General features: G+C 45.7%; 2 protein-coding genes across 2 annotated transcripts in view; both read left to right on the top strand.

The window, feature by feature from the left end:
• PSMA5 (proteasome 20S subunit alpha 5) overlaps nt 1-24993 on the top strand; it is a 509972-nt gene that overhangs the window by 156508 nt on the left and 328471 nt on the right. The window lies entirely within an intron of this gene.
• Nucleotides 2710-6233, top strand: GSTM3 (glutathione S-transferase mu 3). The gene is made up of 8 exons (XM_050746876.1): nt 2710-2980; nt 3313-3388; nt 3728-3792; nt 4845-4926; nt 5020-5120; nt 5459-5554; nt 5642-5752; nt 6039-6233. The coding sequence occupies exons 1-8, from the start codon at nt 2933-2935 to the stop codon at nt 6135-6137; spliced, it is 678 nt and encodes a 225-aa protein (XP_050602833.1). The 5' UTR covers nt 2710-2932; the 3' UTR covers nt 6138-6233.

The raw sequence follows: 24993 nt of genomic DNA, 5'->3' as shown, positions 1-24993 counted from the left end.
ACTGCCCTATTTTTAGACTGCCTATGTCATTCCCTTAAGTTCCTGGCCTCAGAAAATGTTCCTGGCCTCAGAAAATCATCTCTCATAGCTGTTAACAGAATAGGAAAGCAACAATTTTCCCTCACAAAAGAGAGAAAAGGTGAGACCCTTTGGGTGTGACTTGTCAAGGGCAAAAGTTACCCAGAAAAGTTAATTTCTTGGGATGAGGGAGGAGGTATTAACCCATCACCCTCCATTGCCTCCCAGAGCTAAAGGAGCCTAGAAGCAGGGAAACTGTTCATGACCAGAAAAAAGTGTTTTCACCTGGTGTTCCCCAGACTTCCCAAGAAGACTGCCTTGCAGCAAGAGGCTGTTTAGATGGCCAAGTGCAGGGAAACTAGCACCAACTGTGTTATTAGACAGATCTAGGTTTGAATCCCAGACCATCTGTGGGACCTCAAGCTTAGAGGAGCAACTCCCCTAACCGCTCCAGGAAGTTTCTTCTAGAAAATGGGCGTAACACCTACTTCCTAAAGTTGTTGTGCAGCTTAAATTGGAATAAATTAGCTAACATACGTAAACACTTAGATATTGCCTGGCATATGATAGGTACTCAATAAACGCTAATCTTAAACCTCAGGTGAATTTGTGACTGGCCTTTTGCTTTCTTGGGAATGAGAGACACAGGCATTATAAATTTCACCTGTCCCTGTGGTTTGTACTCTTTTCCTTTCTTCTGTTTAGCAAAATGCCCTTTTTAAAAGTCCTAACCTTGCTTCAGTTGAACTGATGGGCAAATGTGATTTCCCACACCCAAGCTAGGGGATCTAGGAGCTCAGAGTGCCCTGAGGGCTGTGCTGTGGAGGCCTGGCCAGAACCCTCAGAGCTGCTCAGGACTCCTTCCTCTGTCACTCCTCCACAGTCAACTAGAACCCTATCTCTCCCGAGTTGACCCTGCTGCAAATCTGTGCCCCGTTTCATTTGCATGGGCCCTGCTGAAATTCAGAAGCTTAGTTCTTCCCATGACTATAGGGGCCTCCTGCAGGTCTCTTGCTCTGTCAAGGTCAAAACCCCTACTTTCCTAAATTCAACCATTGATTCTCCATCTTCATCTTACTTGATCAGCCACACTTGACACAGTTGATCACTTCTCCCTTTAAACATCTTCACTTGGCTTCCGAGGCCCTTTGTTTTCCTCCTACCTCCCTGGCGATTCCTTTTCAGACTACTTTGCTGGTTCGCTCTCATTTTTCCCTAATCTTTACATGTTGATATGCCAGAGCACCTCAAACCCTTAGACCTCATCTCTGCTACTCGCGCTCCCATGGTGATCTCATTTAGTCTCTGGTTTCAAACGCAATCTACAGAGTGATCACTCCTGTACTTGGTGTTTCCCTTTTCCTGGAGTTCTCCCTGCCTCCTGCAGGTAGGAAGTGATTCAAGATAAGAGATGGAGAGAGCTCTTCTGGCCAGGATAGAGGGTGATTCTGAGAAGGCTTCAAGGAATAGGTGAGCTTTTGAGCAAGGCTACTTGAGGAAGGGTAGGCCGTGGACATTAGGGTGCAGGCAGGAGCAGAGCAAACATGCTTGTAAAACGAACAGCAATTATTCTGTTTTATATTTATATCAGCCCATGGTGGCCCCTACAGCAGAGTGGCTTGATCTCTCACCTCCTTCAGGTCTTTGTTTAAAGATTAACTTCTTCATGAGGCCTTCTATGAACATATCCTTTAAAAACACAAATCCCCTTCCTGCTAGGACTCCCCCAATTCCCACCCTGAGACCCCCCTCTTCTCGATTTTATTTCTCTCTATAGGATGTGTATCACCATCGGACTTACTAGATATTTACTATATATTAGTTTATTTATTCCCCATTAGAATGTAAACTTCCTGAGGGCAGGGATTTTGTCTGTTGAGTTCAATTCTGTATCCCCAGTACCTAAAAGAGTGCCTGTCCATAACGGGCATGTTAAACATTGTTGGACAGATGAATGAGTGAATGAAAAATGGTAGTACCTTTCTTCCTCCAGTCCATGCTACACAAAGGGGCAAGATTAATTTCCCTAAATGCGTGAGCATTAGGAAGTGGGAGGGGTTGGAGAAGGAGGAAATTATAATAAGGAAACCATAAACTACTTAAGCCCATGAAACAAAGGTAGGAAACATTCAAGATAAGAGACCTCTTCTGGCCAGCATAGAGGTTGGTTCTGAGAAGACTTCAAGGAAAAGGCAGACATTTGAGCAAGGCTGCTGAGGAAGTATAGGCTGTGGATATTAGGCTGCAGGCAGGAGGATCACAGGGCAAACACTCCAAGGCGGGAAATGCAAGTGTGTGTAGAAGGAACAGCAAGCATTTTTGGGTTGGGCTGGCTTATGAAGTTGTGACGGGCTGACGGCGAGATAGGACTGGAAAAGCACGTTGGGGTCAGGTTGCAGAGGTCCTTGACTGACAGAGAGGGGAGCTTGGTCTGTGGGGAATCCTCTGCTCTGTGTGGTCAGAGGCTGGTCCGACTCTCCCGCCTTGCCCCAGTCTCCCTATCCCACATTCCAGCCCCGGCTGGCTCGGTAAAAACGGCGCGAATCTCGCTCTCCCTGGGTAACTAGGGTCCCAACTGCCTGGCTAGTGTTGCTTTTCGCGTCTTCACTGACACCATTAATGAATGAAGTCTGGCTCCCACCCGTGGGGAAGGGAGGAGCCTCAACCTCCGGTCCGCTTGCTCGCCTGCAGCGCTCCCGCCCGTGTCCCGTCTCGGCTTGCGAGGCCCTGAACCCCAACCCCGACAGAAGTCGCGCCTGCGCACGGCCCTGTGGAGCCGCGGAGGGAGGGGACCGAGAACGGGGCGGAGGCGGAGTCAGGACGCCAGCGCGTGGGCCCCGCCCTCTTATGTCGGGTATAAAGCCCCTCCCGCTCACGGTTTCTCCAGTCCGTCAAGGCTCGGAAATCCTTCACCATGTCGTGCGAGTCGTCTATGGTTTTGGGGTACTGGGATATTCGTGGGGTGAGTGCCGTCTCAACGGTAGAGCCGCTCGGTCAAAGAGACGGACGCGGAGACGGCGGGTCTCTGGGTTCGCGGTCTCCAGTAGGAGCAGCTCTACGCGGGAGCATTTTCGAGCTGCCGAGCCACAGACGTCGACCCCTGCCCAGCCTCTGGGATGGCGGGCCCTGTGGGGAGGGGCCGAGGAGACCACGCCGGGGCCGGGCTTGGGGGGCAGCTTAACCACCGCCCCGGCAGGATGCAGGGGCTCGGCAGCCCCGGAGCCGGGGACGTTAGCGGGCGGGCGTTGGGAATGGGTGGGAGCTGCGCAGTCGCTGAACCGCTGTTTCCCCCAGCTGGCGCACGCCATCCGCCTGCTCCTGGAGTTCACGGATACCTCCTATGAGGAGAAACGATACACGTGTGGGGAAGGTAATGCCGCTCTGCGTGCCCTTGTAGCCAAGCTGGCCCTCCACCTGCCCAGGTCTTCTTAGGCCCAGAGGGTGGTGGCATCGCGCCAAGGCCGGGTGGGACGTCTGCCCCAGTCTGGATGGATAGCGACACATCCTTTATCTGGAACTCGGAGTTCTCTCTTTAACATAGCCCAACCGCATCTTAATGCTTAACCAAATAGGGCTCAGAGGCTCAATGGTTATGCGTTTGGGGCCCGGGAATTTGAGGTATTGGGACCAAGTCATTTCTTTAGATCTTTCGCTCTTGTCAGGTGAGGTATTAAGGAGGTTGGGTCCCACTTAATTCTGTCTCTTACAGCTCCTGACTATGATCGAAGCCAATGGCTGGATGTGAAATTCAAGCTGGACCTGGACTTTCCTAATGTAAGTGGCTTTAGTAGAGGTGGCGGGCAGAAGGGAAAGCCTTCAAGTGTATCCATCCTTGCCTCTTTCCTGCCTGGTACAGAAGGATGCAAAATAGGGGATCTTAACCTGGATAGAATAAATAGAATTCAGGGGTCCTTCAACTGGATGGATATGTATTTTCATTCCCATTAACCACTAGCAACAGTGATTTCCTTTTATTGTGAAGAGAGACAATAAGTGACATTGGTTATTAGCCATGTCTGTCACTTTGTCACTAGTAGAAATCAGGTATTTTCTTTTTTGTGTGTTTTTTGTTCTTTTGTTTTGAGACAGGGTCTCTGTTGCTTAGGCTGGAGTGCAGTGGCACAATCGCAGCTCACTGCAGCCTCAACCTCCCAGGCTCAAGCAGTCCTCCCACCTCAGCCTCCCAAGGAGCTGGGACTACAGGCACAGGCCACCATGCCCAGCTAATTTTCGTATTTTTGTTAGAGATGGGGTTTTGCCATGTTACCCAGGCCGATCCTGAACTCCTGGGCTCAAACAATCCTCCCACCTTGGCCTTCCAAAGTGTTGGGATTATAGGCGTGAGCCACTGTGCCCAGCCTGAAATCAGGTAGTTTTATATTCTATTAAATGCATTGCAGATATTTTAAGTGATATTTATATACGTGTAAATAAATATATACATATGTTATTTACTTTGAGACTATGTTAGTCATTACATCTGCTTACTATTTAATGCATTAATAGGCATATTACGCTATTTGAATTTTTTAAAATATTTTTTGGTTGTGTAAATAATCTATTTTGCTTCATGCTTTTAACAACTTTATTCTGAGAAAAGGTCCATGGCATGCACATACACCCACACATACACACACTGATTTAAGAACCCCTGTCTAGAATCTCGTGGACCCAGTTGCTGCCTTCTACTTATTTTCTTTTTTCTCCTAATGCAGCATCTTCTCTTTCTTGTTCACTGCCCTGCAAGTATTCTTTTCCCCAGGAGAGAGAGGTAGGGAATCAAGAGAGAGGTAGGTTGTTCATCTGGCCTGTCCTTTTCCTTTCAGCTGCCCTACCTCATGGATGGGAAGAACAAGATCACCCAGAGCAATGCCATCTTGCGCTACATCGCTCGCAAGCACAACATGTGTGAGTAGGGTAGGGCTGGGGAGGGACCCCAGGCTGGTAGTTTGTCTGAGAGTAGACAATGCCAAGGGTGATTTGTTATCATTTGGCCTACAGGTGGTGAGACTGAGGAAGAAAAGATTCGAGTGGACATCATAGAGAACCAAGTAATGGATTTCCGCACACAACTGATAAGGCTGTGTTACAGCTCTGATCACGTGAGTTTCTTTAGCACACATCTGCTGAATGGAGTATCAGAAAAAGGGGTATTTAGGAACCCAAGGGTTATCTCTGTTTCATTCTGCTGCTGCTACCTTCCCACCAACCCAGATTATTAGAATAAGAAACAGAACTTATAATTTTTGGTTTGTTTTGTCATGTAATTCCGGTTCTGGTGCCTCTTCTTTCCAAACTCCTCCTTCCCACCTTGCCATCCTCAAGTGAAGGCAATGAGAAGCCACCTAGAGAAGGGGCTACTAAATGTCCATCACTGGCCTGTGCCCTGATTAACTACAAAAGTGATCACCACTATTCTCATTCTGTTTTTTCCTCTTAGGAAAAACTGAAGCCTCAGTACTTGGAAGAGCTACCTGGACAACTGAAACAATTCTCCGTGTTTCTGGGGAAATTCTCATGGTTTGCAGGGGAAAAGGTAGGAAGAAGGGAAAAGAAGAAAATACCTTCTATCTCTGCAGGCTACTACTCCTCAGATCCAAGCATCTTATTGCTTTTCTTCTAGCTCACCTTTGTGGATTTTCTCACCTATGATATCTTGGATCAGAACCGTATGTTTGAGCCCAAGTGCCTGGATGAGTTCCCAAACCTGAAGGCTTTTATGTGCCGTTTTGAGGTGATGTTTCCTGCACCTTTCTCTTATAAAAACACTCACAGGCTTCCCTGGGCCCTGTAGGATCCCTTTGTGGTGGATTCTTGCCTGGCTTTTGCCTAAAGGGATCAATGGTTGGACACCTCTAGACCTTTAAGTCTTGGGAAAAGCCTGACTTCTACACCTTGAAGGCACTGTCTACAAAAAGTGGAGGAGGTAGACATAGGCAACATGTGAATGTTGCTGTTTTGGTATGCATCTGTTGGACTGGATTGGGGTCTTTATAAGATTTGGTGTATTTTCCTTTCAGGCTTTGGAGAAAATCGCTGCCTATATACAGTCTGATCAGTTCTTCAAGATGCCCATCAACAACAAGATGGCCCAGTGGGGCAACAAGCCTGTATGCTGAGCAGGAGGTAGACTTGCAGAGCTTGTTTTGTTTCATCCTGTCCCTAAGGGGTCAGCACTCTTTCTTTGCTCTTTTCAATAAATAGCATTTAGGTTACTGGTGTCCAGCTGAATTTCTCTTGGGTATAAAGGCTAAAAGGGAAAAAGAATATGTGGAGAATCATCAAGATATGAATTGAATCACTGCAACACTGGCATCCCCCTACTCCCCAACTGAGTTCAAGCACTGTAGGTTCATGCCCAAGCCTTGAGAGTGGGTACTAGAAAAAGAGATTGCACAGTTGGAGAGAGCAGGTATGTTAAATGGGACTGGAGTCCCTGTGAAGACTGGGTGAAGTAAAACTGTGGTACTGATGGACTTAACTGGAGTTCAAAAACCGTCCTGTGTACACATGGGAGTTTAGTGTGATAAAGGTAGTATTTCAGACTGGTGGTCTAGCCAGTAGAGTTGGGACAATTGCTTACTCATTAAAAATAATAGACCCCCCCACTTGACACTATTCACTAAAATCTGGAATTTAAGGCCCAACATTAAACACAGAGCTGTTGAAGTATTGATGAAAATGTAAGAATTTTTGTGACCATGGGGTAGGAGAAGTTTCTTTAAAGACATAAGAAAAAACCATAGGCTGCTCTGCCTGTGGAGTAGCCATTCTTTATTCTTTTACTTTTTCAAACAATAACAAAATCACAAAGGAAAGATTTACCAATTGAATAGGGTCAAATTCTACAACTTTTCCTAAGCCACACACAATAAATGACAAGTGAGACAAAGAGCACTAGTATAAAGATTATATAAAGACCTGTAAATCATTAAGACAACTGAGTTCTTAAAAATGGACAAAATCAATGAATAATTTGTAAAGTAGAAATGTGACCAAAAACATCTAAAAGATGTTTATAATGCAAGGAACTATAAATTACAACAGTGAGAAACCATATTTCCTTCTATCCGATGAGTAAAAAGTTTCTAAAGTGTTGGCAAGGCTTGGGAAAGTGATATGCATTTCCTGCTGGTCAACTTGTAAATTAGTATAGCTACTTTGGAGGATAATTTAGCAACATCTGCTAAAATTTAAATCATATCCTATGACCCAGCAATTCCATGCTATAAAAACTCATCCATGGCTGGGCTTGGTGGCTTACACCTGTAATCCCAGCACTTTGGGAGGCTGAGGTGGGAGGATCACGAGGTCAAGAGATCGAGACCATCCTGGCCAACATGGTGAAACTCCGTTTCTACTAAAAATATAAAAATTAGCTGGGTATGGTGGCATGTGCCTATAGTCCCAGCTACTCAGGAGGCTGAGGCAGGAGGATTGCTTGAACCCAGGAGGCAGAGTTTGCAGTGAGCTGAGATCACGCCACTGCACTCCAACCTGGCTACAGAGCAAGACTCTGTCTCAAAAAAAATAAAAAACCTCATTCAAAGAGGCATATACTAAGATCTTCACTGTGGCATTATTTGTAATGACAGATGAGCGGAAACCATGTAAATACCTGTCAATACTATGGAGTACCACGTGGCAGTGGAAGAATGAGACTGAACTGTGTGAACTAACCTGCAAAGATTCCCAAAACAGGCCAGTTGTGGTTGCTCACAGCTGTAATAACCACACTTTCAGAGGCTGAGGTGGGAGGATCACTTGAGGCCAGGAGTTTAAGACCAGCCTGGGCAACATAGTGAGACCCCTGTCTCCCAAAAAAAATTTTTTTAGCTGGGCACAGTTGCTCATGCATAGTCCCAGCTACTCAGGAGGCTGAGGTGGGAGGATTGCTTAGGAGGCTGAGGTGGGAGGATTGCTTGAGCCCAGGAATTTGAAGCTGCAGTGAGCTGTGTTCTTGCCACTGCACTCCAACCTGGGTGACTGAGCAAGACGCTATCTCTTAAAAAAATAAAAAAGATCTCCAGGCATAGAGAAGAGTCTGGAGGGAAACACCAAACTCATAACAGGCTTACTGTAGGCAAGTGGGATAAAGGCCCAGACTCCATGGTGGGAGTTAAAGGGCATTTCCAAGTTAAGGCTAAGACTTGCTTTTCTAACTAAGAGAATGTACTTCTGCATTGCTTGTGTAGTAGAAACTAGTTTTAAGAAAAGAAAGCAAACTTAAGAAACACTGACTCCTTTGGAGATGACTTGGCACCACTCTCCGTTCACAGAGCAGAGTCCGAATAGTCTTCAGAGACAGGCCTGCAGGCCAAATTGTCATCCCCTATGGACCAGAAGCCAAGGATCTCTCTAGTGATGGTTAGAGGGCCCAAATGGCAGGGATACCCAGTGATGTCAGGAGGAATAGTACAGACAGAAGGTGCTAAGCAGACAGTTCAACTGCCATGTTTTGCCACCCCCTGTGAGAAGGGATTAGGTGTTCAGGCCAGTTTCTTGGGCATGGGGAGCCTTTGGCCAGAAGAGGTATAAAGCTCAGAAGTTTTCCATTCTGATAACTATTGATATAATTTTCATAGTGTGAGGGAGTGGTATGCTTTAAGGAAAGGCCTTGTGTATTTAAGGGAGGCCAGAGAAATTGAGGATGTCCCTGGGGCTAGATCGGTGCTATGACCAGAAATCAAAAAGGGAATGCATTATTTATTGCTGTGTAACACTATTGAGAGAGGAGGTAGTTAAGGGATGGTTAGGCACATAGAGAGGGAGGGTCTCAGGAAAAGGGATAGAAAGGAACTATGTTCACAAGAACAACTGTGGGACAGCCCCTATACTGCCTCTACAGTTAACAGGAAAAATGTAAGAACTTACCCTTAAGCTAGGATGTTGCTCAGAAGTGACCATCCCAACTTTGGTGCAGGCACAATAAATCAACCTAAATTTCCCTAATTTAACCCAGCTCATTATAATGTCATTAAACATGACATTAGCATTGTGGTTTTAGCACCCCCATGGGTTTTGCTTAGGCACTCATGGGTAATAACCAAGATGGAGTCACTTTGGCAAACCTTAGGCATGCACAGCTGTAGTACCCCAAGGAGAAAATGTTACCTCTCCCATCTGGGCAAAACCCACAGAAGACTTCCTGGCTTCTGCCACATAAAAGACACAGAACACAGATGTCTTACTGACAACCTGCTTTCAAGACCCCTGTCTTTGCTGAGAGCTTTCCTTTTTCCCAGTAGATTCTACTCTGCCCTACTCACTCTCCACGTCCATGTGCCTAATTTTTCATGGTCATGGGACAAGAGCCTGAACCTTGCCATACTCCAGGGGCAAAGGAAGACTTCTAAACTATTCCCACAGATGTAGCAGCCTAAAACAATACATGTTTATTGTCTCCAAGTTTTGTGGATTAGGAGTCTGGGCACAGCTGAACTGGGTCCTCTGCTCAGGGTCTCATCTGAAAACTGCACTCAGTGGGTCAGCCAGAGCTTTGATCTCACCCCCACGCTCAGTGGGGGAAAGATCTGCCTCCAAGTTTGTGTAATTATTGATAGCATCAGTTCTTTGTTTCCTGTGGGACAGAGGTCCTCCATTTATCATTGGCTGTCAGCTAGGGCCACCTTCAGCTCCTTGCAAAAGGGGCCTCCTCAACATGACCACCCATTTCACCAAAGCTAGTTAAAGGCGTCTCCTGGAAGAAGGAACACTACAGTCCTATGTATTCTAATCACAGCAGTGACATCCCATCACCTGTTCTTATTCTATTAGAAGCAAGTCACTGGCCCCATCCACACTCAAGGGCATGAGTACTAAGAGGTGGGATCATGGGGGTCATCTTAGAGTCTGCTCACCACAAGAGAAGAAGGAAGGAAACGGGAGATTGGTCCTGCAGTCCTATGAGAAAAATATCCCGGGAAAGACAGATGACAAGAGAAAGCAGCAAGGTAGGGAATGAGCAATTTGCAAGGGAGAAGTTTTAAAAATTCAAGTCTGCAGGTGAAATGTATTTCACATGAATTCCAGATAGATCACATAGGCAAATCACATGTTTCAATTTTTTTAAATTATTATGTTTGTTAGTGAAAATCCACTCAACAGTTATGTAAAACCTGGACCTTACTGGTCCAGAAAGCAGGGAACAGGGAACACTGAGAGGAACAGACCCTTTCCACAAGAGAGATGGATCCCCAGTTCTCAATAAGCTCCCAGTTCTAACTCTAATATGGGCCAAGAAAAGAATGCTGTCACAATGGCTGCCTTCAAGCAAGTGGCAGAGGTAGGGGAGTGGCTGGGAGCACATCCAAGGCACAGAGGCACAATAGTGATGGGTTTATACAAGTAGCATCAGTAAGGGCTTAAAAGAAAACTTGAAACAGGTGCGTTAGATTTGGTGGAGCAGTTCCCCAAAGTGTTAGGGAAACTGATTTGTATTCATTGTTGCAGGTTGAGCAACTGGGCATTTCTAATTCAGAAAGAAATAGCTTATGTGATTAAAGGAAAGTTTGTTTTAGAGTTTTTTCACTGTTATAGGGAGAGAGGGACAGGTGTAGTCATGGACACAGATCTGCCTTTAAAGCCAGTTTAAGAAGCACTTATGAAAACACTTGGACTGTGTATAGAAATTGCACATCCCTTATCCTTCAACTGCAGTACAGGTGGAGCAAATGAGCCACACAGAAAAAGAGGACTTAGAAAGTTCAGATGGTTGGTGGGGGAAGGGAAGAAATAAAATTCAGTGGGTGATTTTTCTAATGTGTAAATTTGTTCACATCACTCCCCTGCTTAAAGATGTTTAGTGGCTTCTAAGACCTCAGGGGAGGCGGGGGAGGAAACTGTCTTCTCAGGCTTACCTTCACAACCTCACCTCTGCTCACTTTCCAGTGGCATCCTTGGCATGTGCGCTCCCCCTGCTGCCCTGGAGAACTGGGTCCAGTCCTCCCTTTATGAATTTCCAAGGGAGCAGCACTATATGGTGCTCAGAAGCATGGACTCCAGAGCCAGGCCATCTGGGTTCAGATCCTGGCTTTGCCCCAGGTAAATGGTGGCCTCCTGTGCTCAGTGTCTTCTTTGTTAAATGAACCGTCTCTCACAAGGTTGTTATGATAAGGGAGGAGACCACCCCTCATATTGTCTTGTGCCCAATTTCTGCCTCAAAGAAAAAGTAGGAGTTAAAGAAAAGACAGAAATGAAATCAGTAGTCAGACAGCCTGGCGCTGCATTCCAGGCCTGGTAGTTAAAGATCAACCCCTGATCTAACTAGTTCTGTTATCTATAGATTCTAGACATTGTATGGAAAAGCAATGTGAAAATCCCTGTGCTGTTCTTTTCCGTTCTGATTACCGGTGCATGTAGCCCCCAGTCACATACCCCCCGCTTGCTCAATCGATCATGATCCTCTCACATGGACCCCCTTACAGTTGTAAGCCCTTAAAAGGGACAGGAATTGCTCACTTGGGAAGCTTGGTTTTTGGAGACGTGAGTCCACCAGTGCTCCCAGCTGAATAAAGCCCTTTCCTTCCACAACTTGGTGTCTGAGGGGTTCTTGTCTGCGGCTCATCCTGCTACATTTCTTGGTTCTCTGACCAGGAATTGAGGTGATTAATGGACGGTCGAGGCAGCTCCTTAGGCAGCTTAGGCTACCCTGTGGAGCATCCCTGTGGGGGACTCCAGCCAGCTTGAAAGATGCAGATCCTGAGAGTGCTCCCTGAGGGCAGGCAATTGCCCCAGTGGAACACCTCACCAGAGAAGCACATGACAGGCCCCCATGGAGGATCAACGCAGTGGCTGAATACCGGGAAGGAACTGGCACTTGGGGTCCAGACGTCTGAAACTTGGTAAGACTGGTCTTTGGAACTTGCCCATGCCATTTGAGTGGAAGCGTGGTCTGATCACCCATGATGTGCCTGTACCAGCACTTTGGTTTTTGTTTTTGACTTGACTTGGATTGCTTGATACTCTGATTTTGGTTTTGATTCTGGTTTGGTGTAAACTGTAAAAGTGTGTGTGTCCCTCTTTACCCATTCTTTGTTTTGTGGTATGCATGTGGTGTGAGTGTGGTGTTTTGTCTCAAGGAAACATGGGTCAGGCACAAAGTAAGCCCACCCCACTAGGAACTATGTTGAAAATTTTCAAAAAGGAATTTAAGGGAGACTATGGAGTTACTATGACACCAGGAAAACTTAGAATTTTGTGTGAGATATACTGGCTAGCATTAGAGGTGGGTTGGCCATCAGAAGGAAGCTTGGACAGGTCCCTTGTCTCGAAGGTATTGCACAGAGTAACCTGTAAGCCAGGGCACCCAGATCAGTTCCCATATATAGATTCTTGGTTACAGCTAGTTTTAGATCCCCCACAGTGGTTAAGAGGACAGGCAGCAGCAGTACTAGTAGCAAAGAGACAGTTAGTTAAAGAAGGTTCTCGCTCCACCTGCTGAGGGAAGTCAGTGCCAAAAGTCCTGTCCGACCCAACTTAGTTCCTAGTAGGGTGGGCTTACTTTGTGCCTGACCCATATTTCCTTGAGACAAAACACCATACTCACACCACACACACCACAAAAGAAGAATCATGGCAGGAATTGGTACCAGCAGTGACCCTTACTTATTGAGAGCAAGGGCCTCCCACTCCTGAGTCCACAGTTACTACATCTCCACCAGATATCCACACTCCTAGACCACCCAGAGTAGACAAAAGAGGAAGTGCAGCCGTGGGAGAAACTCCTCCCGTGGCAGCTCACTTATGGCCCAAGAGTGGAATCCAAATGCCCCTGAGAGAACAGCAATATACTGGGGTAGATGAGGATAGACACCTGGTGGAAAGGCGTGCCTTTTTGTATCAACCTTTCTCCTCTGCTGACCTCAATTGGAAAAATAATACTCCATCTTACACCGAAAAGCCTCAAGCTTTAATTGACTTGCTCTAAACTATTATACAGACTCATAATCCTACTTGGGCTGATTGCCACCAGCTGCTCATGTACCTCTTTAATACAGATGAAAGGCGAAGGGTGCTCCAGGCATCAACTAAGTGGCTAGAGGAGCATGTCCCAGCAGATTACCAAAACCCCCAAGAATATATAAGAATTCAGCTGCCAGGAACAGACCTCCAGTGGGACCCAAATGAGGGACCAGACATAGAGAGGCTAAGATGGTACCATGAGGCATTGACAGAAGGTCTAAAGAAAGGGGCTCAAAAGACTACAAATGTAAATAAGGTCTCTGAGGTCATCCAAGGAAAAGAGAGTCCAGCACAATTCTATGAAAGACTGTGTGAGGCTTACCATATGTACACTCCTTTTGATCCAAATAGCCCTGAAAATCAGCTCATGATTAACATGGCCTTAGTTAGTCAAAGCGTGGAAGACAGCAGGAGAAAATTGCAGAAACAGGCTGGGTTTGTGGGTATGAATACCCTGCAGTTACTGGAAATAGCCAATCAAATGTTAGTGAATAGAGATGCAATAAGCTGCAGAGAAAGTCGTGAAGGAAGGTGAATGCCAGGCCAGGCGAAACGCCGACTTACTGGCCACGGCCATTAGGGGAATTCCCCCGAAAGGAGATGGAAAGGGGGGTTCTGGGAAGAACAAGCAATCTAATAGCCCACACTTGCATTGTAACCAATGTGCCTATTGTAAGGAAATAGGACATTGAAAAGATAAGTGTCCTCAACTGAAGGAAAAGCAAGGTGATTCAGAGCAAAAGACCTCAGATAAAGACAAGGGAGTTTTGTACAATCTGGCTGAAGGACTATTAGACTGAAGGGGACTGGGCTTAAGTGTTGGGGTCCGCGTGTTTCCTAACCAAGGGAATGAACACACAAGACAACACAGGATGAGACAAACATGGCGGCTGCCCCAAATGACACGCTCTGCTTTATTTTATACAGTCGTTTGTGGAATGTTGCCAAGTCATAAGACACATTGTTGTTTTTCTGACCTTTCCCTGACTTTCTGGATTTTCAAGATGTTTACACATAAACCAGCCCCCAGGGTCTGCTGTTTGCAGCTGGCTCCTTTGTCTTCCCTGTTTGCAGGGAAGGAACACCCTGCTTTGTTTGCAAGAGCAGGACTTATCGGGAACATCTCGTTAGCACATAGTCCTCTACACTTAAGTGCCCCCAAGGAGCCCACAGTCAGGATTACAATTGGGGGCAAGGACATTAAGTTTTTGGTCGATACTGGTGCTGAACATTCAGTAGTGACCACCCCAGCTGCACCCTTATCCAAGAAAACTGTAGATATAATCGAAGCAACAGGAGTTTCCACTAAGCAGGCTTTCTGTCTACTGCGGATCTGCTCGGTGGGGGGACGTGAAATAGTTCACCAGTTCTTGTACATGCCTGACTGTCCCTTGCCTTTGCTGGGAAGAGACTTGCTTAGCAAGCTGAGAGCCACCATCTCCTTTACAAAACAGGGCTCTTTACAGCTAAAGTTACTGGAAATAGGAGTTATCATGGCCCTTATGGTCCCCCGGGAAGAAGAATGGAGACTTTTTCTAACCGAGCCAGGCCAAGAGATAAAACCAACTCTAGCTAAGTGATGGCCCGGAGTATGGGCAGAGGATAATCCTCCAGGACTGGCGGTCAACCAAATCCCCGTACTCATAGAAGTTAAACCTGGGGCCCAGTCAATTAGACAAAAGCAGTATCCAGTTCCCAGAGAAGCTCTAGAAGGAATCCAGGTTCATCTCAGGCACTTAAAAGCCTTTGGAATTATAGTCCCTTGCCAGTCTCCATGGAACACCCTACTCCTGCCTGTCCCCCAAGCACTAACAGCCAGTACAGGACTTGTGCTTGGTCAACCAAGCTACAGTGACTCTGCACCCAACAGTTTCTAAGCCTTACAAATTGTTAGGGTTGCCGCTGACTGAGGACAGCTGGTTTACCTGTCTGGACTTAAAAGATGCCTTCTATAGCATCAGACTAGCTCCTGAGAGCCAGAAGCTGTTTGCGTTTCAGTGGGAAGATCCAGAGTCAGGTGTCACTACTCAGGACAGTTGGACCTGGCTTCCCCAAGGGTTCAAGAACTCCCCTACTATCTTCAGGGAGGCCCTGGCTTGAGACCTGCAAAAGTTGCCTGCTAAAGACCTAGGCTGCATCTTGCTCCAGTAAGCAGACGACCTTCTGCTGGGACACTCCATGGTGGTCGGGTGCACAAAAGGGATGGATGCCCTGCTTTGGCACCTGGAGGACTGTGGGTATAAGGTGTCCAGGAAGAAAGCTCAGATCTGCAGATAGCAGGTATGCTACCTGGGATTCACTATTCGGAAAGGGGAGTGTAGCCTGGGGTCAGAAAGAAAGCAGGTCACCTGCAGCCTACCGGAACCTAAAACCAGAAGGTAAGTAAGGGAATTCCTAGGAGCTGTGAGGTTTTGTGGATTATGGATTCCAAACTGCAGTACTAGCCAAGCCTTTGTACAGGGTTACAAAGGGGGGTGACTGGGAGCCCTTTGAATGGGCACCTCTACAACAGCAAGCCTTTTGTGAGTTAAAGGAAAAACTTACGTCAGCCCCAGCCCTAGGACTACCAGATTTGGCAAAGCCCTTTACACTCGATGTGTCAGAAAGAGAAAAAAATGGCAGTTGGAGTTTTAACCCAGACTGTAGGGCCCTGGCCAAGGCCAGTGGCGTATCTCTCAAAACAACTAGATGGGGTTTCCAAAGGCTGGCCCCCATGTCTAAGCACCCTGGCAGTGGTGGCCCTGTTAGCACAAGAAGTAGATAAGCTAACCCTTGGGCAAAACCTGAATATAAAGGCCCCCCATGCTGTGGTAACTTTGATGAATACCAAAGGACATCATTGCCTAACAAATGCTAGATTAACCAAGTTCCAAAGCTTGCTATGTGAAAATCCCCGCATAATCATTGAAGTCTGTAATACCCTAAATCCCACCACCCTGCTTCCAGTATCAGAGTGCCTGTTCGAGCATAACTGTAGAAGTGTTGGACTCAATTTATTCTAGCAGACCTGACCTTTGGGACCAGCCATGGGCATCAGTAGACTGGGAGTTATACGTGGACAGGAGCAGCTTCATCAACCCACAAGGAGAAAGATGTGCAGGATATGCGGTGGTAACTTTGGATGTTGTCATTGAAGCCAAATCGTTGCCACAGGACACTTCAGCCCAGAAGGCTGAGCTCATTGCTTTAACTCAGGCTCTAGAACTCAGTGAAGGTAAGGCTGTAAACATCTACACTGACTCTCGATATGCCTTTCTAATCCTCCAAGTGCATGGAGCATTATATAAGGAAAAGGGCCGTTAAACTCTGGGGGAAAGGACATAAAATATCAACAAGAAATTCTACAATTATTAGAGGCAGTGTGGAAACCTCAGAAGGTGGGCAGTCATGCACTGCAGGGGACTTCAGCGAGACTCCACCTCAGTGGCCTTAGGAAATTCCTGAACTGACTCACAAGCTCGAAAAGCAGCATCTACCCCTTACTGGGCATCAGTAGCAGGCCCCTTACTCCATCAAACACCTGACCTGGTACCTACCTATTCTAAGGAAGAAAAAGACATTCCATGCAGAAGTGGGGCAAGTAATAAAAGAAGGATGATCAGACTGCCAGATGGGAGGGTAGCTGTGCCGCAGTTGCTGGGAACCACAATCGTACTGGCCGTGCACGAAACCACTCATCTAGGTCAAGAGTCAGTTGAAAAGTTGTTAGGCTGGTACTTCTACATCTCACACTAGCCAGCCCTTGCCAAAGCAGTAGCACAGCGGTGCATTACTTGCCAACAGCACGATGCGAGGCAAGGTCCCACTGTTCCACCCGGCATACAAGCTTATGGAGCAGTTCCTTTTGAGGCTCTTCAGGTGGATTTCACAGAAATGCTGAAATGTGGAGGTAACAAGTATTTGCTGGTACTTGTGTGTACTTACTCTGGGTGGGTGGAGGCTTATCCAACACAAACTGAAAAGGCCTACAAAGCAACCCGTGTGCTTCTTCAAGATCTTATTCCTAGGTTTGGAATGCCCTTATGAATTGGCTCAGATAACAGGCCAGCATTTGTGGCTGACTTGGTACAGAAGACAGCAAAGGCGTTAGGAATCACTTGGAAGCTACATGCTGCCTACCGACCTCAGAGTTCCGGAAAGGTGGAGCGAATGAATCAAACCATCAAAATTAGTTTAGGGAAAGTATGTCAGGAAACAGGATTAAAATGGATACAGGCCCTTCCTATGGTATTGTTTAAAATTAGATGGACCCCTTCTAAGAAAACAGGATACTCACCTTATGAAATACTGTATCATAGGCCTCCTTCTATACTATGGGGACTTCCAGGCACTCCCTGAGAGTCAGGTGAAATTGAGTTACAGCGACAGCTACAGGCTTTGGGAAAAATTACACAGACAATCTCAACTTGGGTAAATGAGAGGGGTCCCATTAGCTTATTCTCCCCAGTTCACCCTTTCTCTCCAGGTGATCACCTATGGATCAGGGACTGGAATGTAGTCCCTTTGCAGCCACGGTAGAAAGGACCTCAGACCATCATCCTGACCACCCCCACGGCTGTAAAGGTAGAAGAAATCCCATCCTGGATCCACCACAGCTGTGTGAAACCTGTAGCCCCTGAAACCTGGGAGGCAAAACCGAGCCTGGACAACCCCTGCAAAGTGACTCTGAGGAGGACGACAAGCCCTGCTCCAGTCACACCTGGAAGCTGACTGGTCCATGCACGGCTGAAGCATGAGAAGAATTATCATGGGACTCATTTTCCTTAAAATTTGGACTTGTACAGTAAGGACTTCAACTGACCTTCCTCAGACTGAGGACCCTTCCCAGTATATACATCAAGTCATTGAGGTAGAACAAAAGGTTGCTACAGCCCTATTATTTTATGGTTATTATAAGCGTAACAGGACTCTAAAAGGAACTTATTTGTATAATGCTATACAAGGTATGTAGCCCAGGAAGTGACCAGCCTGTTGTGTGCTATAATCCATCTGAGCCCCCTATGACTACTGTTTTTAAAATAAATTGAGAGACTGGCAACTTCTGGGACCTGAAAAACCTCAATTATTAGACAATAGTGCAAGGGTGAGGAAGGAGTTCACCCTTCCTTTGGGAAGACTCAGCTACCTTGGGCAAAAACTGTATAGTACTACAAAAACAGCCACTTGGTGGAGTTCAAACCACACTGAAAGAAATTTGCTTAGTAAATTCCCAAAGTTGCAAACCATGTGGACCCACCCAGAGTCCTGTCGGGACTGGACAGCCCCCACTGGATTATACTGGATATGTGGGCATAGAGCTTACACCAAATTACCTGACCAGTGGGCAAGTAGTTGTGTTATTGGCACTATTAAACCATCTTTCTTCCTACTGCCCATAAAAATAGGCGAGCTCCTGGGCTTCCCTGTCTATGCTTCCCACAAAAAAAGAAGCATAGCTATAGGAAATGGGAAAGATGATGAATGTCCCCCTGAAAGAATCATACAATATTATGGGCCTGCTACTTGGGCACAAGATGGCTCGTGGGGATACCAGACTCCCATTTACATGCTCAACCAAATCATACGGTTACAAGCTGTCTCAGAAATAATCACTAATAAAACTGGCAGAGCCTTGACTATTCTGGCCCAGCAAGAAACTCAGATGAGAAATGCTATCTATCAAAATAGATTGTCTTTGACTACTTGCTAGCAGCTGAAGGATGGGTCTGTGGGAAATTTAACCTTACTAATTGCTGTCTACACATAGATGATCAAGGGCAAGTAGCTGAAGACATAGTTAGAGATATGACAAACCTGGCACATGTGCCCATGCAAGTGTGGCATAGATTTGATCCTGGGACCATGTTTGGAAAATGGTTCCCAGCACTAGGAGGATTTAAAACTCTTATAATAGGAGTTACAATAGTAATAGGAACCTCTTTACTGCTCCCTTGTTTGCTACCTGTACTTCTTCAAATGATAAAAAGCTTCATCACTACCTTAGTCCACCAAAATGCTTCAGCACAAGTGTATTATATGAATCACTATTGATCTGTCTTGCAAGAAGACATGGGTAATGAGGATGAAAGTGAGAACTCCCACTAATGAGTAAAGTTCTCAAAGTGGGGCAATAAGGGAGGAGACCACCCCTCATATTGTCTTATGCCCAATTTCTGCCTTGAAGAAAAAGTTTCTGCCTTAAAGAAAAGACAGAAATGAAATCAGTAGTCAGACAGCCCTGCACTACATTCCAGGCCTGGTAGTTAACCCCTGACCTAACTGGTTCTGTTGTCTATAGATTCCAGACATTGTATGGAAAAGCACTGTGAAAATCCCTGTCCTGTTCTTTTCTGTTCTGATTACTAGCGCATGCAGCCCCCAGTCACGTACCCCCTACTTGCTCAATCGATCATGACCCTCTCACACGGACCCCCTTAGAGTCGTAAACCCTTAAAAGGGACAGAAATTGCTCACTCAGGGAGCTCGGTTTTTGGAGACATGAGTCTGCTGATGCTCCCAACTGAATAAAGCCTTTTCCTTCTACAACTCAGTGCCTGAGGGGTTCTTGTCTGCGGCTTGTCCTGCTACAATGAGAATGAAGTCAATATTTCTAGAGCACTTGGGCCAGGTGTGGTGGCTCACGCCTGTAATTCCAGCACTTTGGGAGGTGGAGGCAGGTGGATCACTTGAGATCAGGGGTTCAAGACCAGACTGGTCAACATGGCAAAACCCCATCTCTACTAGAAATAAAAAAATTAGCTAGGCATGGTGATGCATGCCTGTAATCCCAGCTACTCAGGAGGCTGAGACAAGGGAATCATTTGAATCTGGGAGGCAGAGATTGCTGTGAGCCGAGATCATGCCACTGCACTCCAGCCTAGCTGACACAGCGAGACTCTGTCTCAAAAAATATATATATTTTAGAGCACTTGAAACAGATAAATGTTACATAAATTTATAAATATAAATTGCCAAAAAGCACCACATTCACTTTCATATTTTCACACTTTAATTCATGCTGTCCCCTCTGCCTCCTGCTTTTCCCCCACCTCCCTTAGCCTTCAAATCATATTTGAAGCCACATCTGGTAATCCCTGTGGTGATGGTCACCAAAGATTTCTGATTGTTTTCCTATTGGGAAAGCTTCATGACACTCTTTAACTTAAATGTGGTCTCTTGACTTGTTTGGCCAATTAAACACGAATAGAAATTACACACATTTTCCAGGTAGAAGTTTTAAGAGCCAGTGAGTAAGTCACCGTATCTGACTACCGCAGTGGTCTAGACTCAGAGCAGGTGCCAAGTTAAAGCCTCCATCAGCCTAGGTCTCTAACAGACTACAAAGAGCAGGGCCCCTGTTGATCACATCCAACATGAAGGGTAAGTAAGAAAAAAGCGTGTATTAAGCCACTAGGATTTGGTTTATCCTGACTGACATTTCTCTACTTCCCACAGGCTAATTTAAATGCACGTATTTTAAATTTTTGTTCCCACAGGGTACAATGCTTTCCTCGATCAGGACTTACCATACAACTCGTTGTTCATTTAGATGTTCGTCTCTGCTGCTAAATTATAAGTTGCCTGAGAGCAGAGACTATGTCTTATGCAAAATTTTATATTTAGTGCTTGCACAGAGTCTGACACAAAGTAGGCACTCACAACTATGCACTGATTCCTGTCATTTACTGAGAATTGGAAGAAAAAAAGAAGAGTTTGCTTGATACGTAAGTGCCTAATGCCCTCAAGGAACTTTAAAAAATTCCTCTTTGTTTTGACTGAGAGAACTCAGAAAAACAAAATGCCCTGTTCTTAAAACGGAGAGAGTTCAGGTAGAAGTGCTTGGAGTCAGAACTGAAGTTCTTGTTCAGGGAGGTCTCAGAGGATCAGCAAGACACTGAGGCTGGAGAGTAGGTTATGTGAGTTTGTGAAAGGAAAATACATTGGGCCCCTAAAATCAGTAAGCTAAAAAGAAAATTCAAGCTGGAAACTGCTTAGGGTAAACCTGCCTCCCATGCTATTCAAAGCCATCCCTCTGCTCATTGAAATAGATGCATATTCTGATCGCCTCCTTTGGAAAGGCCTATCAGAAACTCAAAAGAAGGCAACCATTTGTCTCTCACTTACCTGTGACCTGGACGCCCAACTCCCTCCCCTCTGCTTTGAGTTGTCCCCACCTTTCTGGATGGAACCAATGTACAACTTACATATATTGATTAACGTCTCATGTCACCCTAAAATGTGTAAAACTAAGCTGTGCCCCGACCACCTGGGGCACATATCATCAGGGCTTCCTGAGGCTGTGTCACAGACACACGCCCTCAACCTTGGCAAAATAGACTTTCTGAATTAACTGAGATCTGTCTCAGATTTTCTGGGTTTACAGTTTGGTAACCATGAAGGGATTCTGGGTGGAGATGCCCCTGACCTTTGACAAATCTCCTATTGGTGCTTGGTACCAGCATGAGCTAACTTTATGGCTCAAACCAACAGGACAATTTGCTGAGGTCTGAGGGCATCCCCTGCAGAGAATCCCTGGTTTCCAAAAATTTGGTCGAGATCTAAAGTTTATTTTCCTGTACAACTCCTCTTTTCTTTGGAATTTTACTTGCTTCCAACAAGGAAGGCAAGTTTTCCTGCTTCCATGATAATGGAAGGCAGGAAACTCCTTAATGGAGTTTGAGCTAGCTTCTAACAGGGAAGATGAGTCTTTTTCCTGCTTCTAGGATTGTAGAGAGCAGTCTACAGCCTGAGACACATCACTAGGTAAGAAACTGGTTTGGGATTCTGTCTGGCAAATTATTTTTAAATGACTAAAGTTAGCATTAACGACCAGCTGGTGTTAATTTCTGCTTACACTTAGAGCATTCAGAAATCATATAATTTGTGTGATCATTGTTAGTTTTGCTTAACTATTTTGTTGTTTGTTTCTGTCTTGTTGGGTTTTTTTTTGTTTGTTTTTTTGTTTTTTTGCATATGTGTTTCGGTCCTTTCCTTACCAGATTTGACCAACTCCAAACACTGTAGCTCATGAGTGTGGAATCTTCCATTCTGAAGAAATAAGAGCACCTTGCTCCCCTTAGCCTTTCGGGGCATTCTCAGGCAACTGAGATCACATAAGCGCATCTGGGAGGAACACTCCCTAAGACCTGCAGTGGCTTCAAATAGGTTTTCTCCTCAGGAGAATATACTTAGGGTCTAATCTCAGCCAACAGGTGCATATAAGGAGGTGACCCTGCCCGCACCTTGAGCCCCTGGCACACTGTGCCAGGTAGCTGCAACACAGTTTGGTAGACCAAACTGGTTCAGGGTGTAACAGCCCTGAAAAGCTAGGTCTGCAAGCAGCACATTTTGGGTCCAACACACATCCTGACTTGGGTCAAATCCAAAGGAGAACTCCAAAATATGGGTAACAAGCCTCCGAAGTGGCTAAAATACCCATACACACACAAAAACGTGGTATGGGCCAGGCGTGATGGCTCATACCTGTAATCCCAGCACTTTGGGAGGCCGAGGCAGGCAGATCACAAGGTCAAGAGATCAAGACCATCCTGGCCAACATGGTGAGACCCCCCCATCTCTACTAAAAATATAAAAATTACCCGGGTGTAGTGGTGCACATCTGCAGTCCTAGCTACTCAGGAGGCTGAGGCAGGAGAATTGCTTGAACCTGGGAGGCAGAGGTTGCAGTGAGCCGAGATCATGCCACTGCACTCCAGTCTGGCAACAGAGCGAGACTCCATCTCAAAAAAAAAAAAAAAAAAAAAAATGGTTAGATATGGTGGGGGTAGAAAAATGGCCAGCAAAAGGAAACAAAAAAAGAGGAAAGATAAAAGGAAATAAAAAAAGAGGAAAGATTTTTTATTTTGACTACTAAAGGGACTTTATTACATAACAAGGCCACCTTTTTGCCAGTCAGGCCAAATTGAAAGAATTGGCTGCCCCCCACATTGCAGTTCGATGGCTAAGGTTCTGCCTTCTTTTTTTCTACTATGACACATTTGGTTCCTAAATCAAGCCCTTGCTGGTTTGATACTTGGTACTTCTGAAATAGCAGCAATTTGTCCTAGCTGAAATATAGTAATGAGATTTTAAAATATTTTTTTAAAAGGAGCTCGATGGTTAAATGTCAGCTTAATTAAAATCTATCATCCAAGATATGTGTGTGTATGTGTGCATGAGTGCATATATGTATTTAAAAGGCCTTTTTGTTTTTGTTTTTCTCTTCTAGGACCTTGTATTTTTTGAGCAAAAGATTTTTTCTTCTGAGTTGACTGAATTTTGTTTCACCTGATTTTTTTTTTTTTTTTTTTTTTTTTTTTTTTTTTTTGCGACAGAGTCTTGCTCTGTCACCCAGGCTGGAGTGCAGTGGCGCGATCTCGGCTCACTGCAAGCTCCGCCTCCCAGGTTCACACCATTCTTCTGCCTCAGCCTCCCGAGTAGCTGGGACTACAGGCGTCCGCCACCATGCCTGGCTAATTTTTTTTTATTTTTAGTAGAGACGGGGTTTCACCATGTTAGCCAGGATGGTCTCCATCTCCTGACCTCGTGATCCGCCCACCTCGGCCTCCCAAAGTGCTGGGATTACAGGCGTGAGCCACCGCGCCCGGCCACCTGATTTTTTAACTAAAATATTTACTGTAACGGAGGCTACTCTTGAGTTAAGGAAGAATGTAGTTTAGACACTTAGACATGTCTTTGATTAAAAAAAAAATATTTTAAGTGTACTATAAAAGCATCACATGTTCTAGCCTCATAATAATTCTCCCTTTTTGGAGACCCAGGATTCAGTGTGGGTTCTGCCCAGAACTCAGAGATCCAGTTAAAAAAAAAAAATAGGTAGTTAGTATCTAAATAAAATTGGTCTCCTTAGACAATCCAATGATAAATTTCTATAATTTTATGTTCAATTGGCAAATAAATCCATTTTTAATTTCCCTCTAGCTCACCATACATTCTCTTTGTACCACATGATGTACATTTAGCTATCTAAACTGTCAGGCCTCTGAACCCAAGCCTGCACATACACATCCAGATGGCCTGAGGCAACTGAAGAACCACAAAAGAAGTGAAAATGGCTAATTCCTGCCTTAACTGATGACATTACCTTGTGAAATTCCTTCTCCTGGCTCAGAAGCGCCCCCACTGAGCACCTCATGACCCCCACCCCTGCCCACAAGTGAACAACACCCTTTGACTGTAATTTTCCACTATCTACCCAAATCCTATAAAACTGTCCCACTCCTAACTCCCTTTGTTGACTCTCTTTTCAGACTCAGCCCACCTGCACCCAGGCGATTAAAAAGCTTTATTGCTCACACAAAGCCTGTTTGGTGGTCTCTTCACATGGATGCATGTGACATTTGGAGCTGTGACTCAGATCGGGGGACCTCCCTTGGGAGATCAATCCCCTGTCCTCCTGTTCTTTGCTCCATGAGAAAGATCCAACTATGACCTCTGCTCCTCAGACCAACCAGCCCAAAGAATATCTCACCAATTTTAAATTGGGTAAGCAGCCTCTTTTTACTCTCTTCTCCAGCCTCTCTCACTATCCCTCAACCTCTTTCTCCTTTCGATTTTGGCACCACCCTTCAATCTCTCCCTTCCCTTAATTTCAGTTCCTTTCCCTTTCTGGTAGACTAAGGAGATGTGTTTTATCTGTGAACCCAAAACTCCGCTGCCAGTCACGGACTCGGGAAGACAGTCTTCCCTTGGTGCTTAATCACTGCAGGGATGCCTGCCTGATTATTCACCCACGTTTCAGAGGTGTCTGATCACCACGGGTATGCCTGCCTTGTGCCTTCACCTTGGTGGCAAGTACCACCTCCCCTGGGTGGCAAGCACCACCTCCCCTGGGGGGCAAGTACCCTCCACCCCTTCTCTCCGGGTCTCTACCCTCTCTTTTCTCTAGGTTTGTCTCCTTCACTATAGGCAACCTTCCACCCTCCATTCCTCCTTCTTCTCCTTTAGCTTGTGTTCTCAAGAACTCAAAACCTCTTCAACTCACACATGACCTAAAACCTAAATGCCTTATTT

This window comes from Macaca thibetana, chromosome 1 (genome assembly GCF_024542745.1).
Source record: "Macaca thibetana thibetana isolate TM-01 chromosome 1, ASM2454274v1, whole genome shotgun sequence".
NCBI lineage: Eukaryota > Metazoa > Chordata > Mammalia > Primates > Cercopithecidae > Macaca > Macaca thibetana.
The sequence above is the reverse complement of the archived record's forward strand: the minus strand, read 5'-3'. Positions and strand labels throughout refer to the sequence as shown.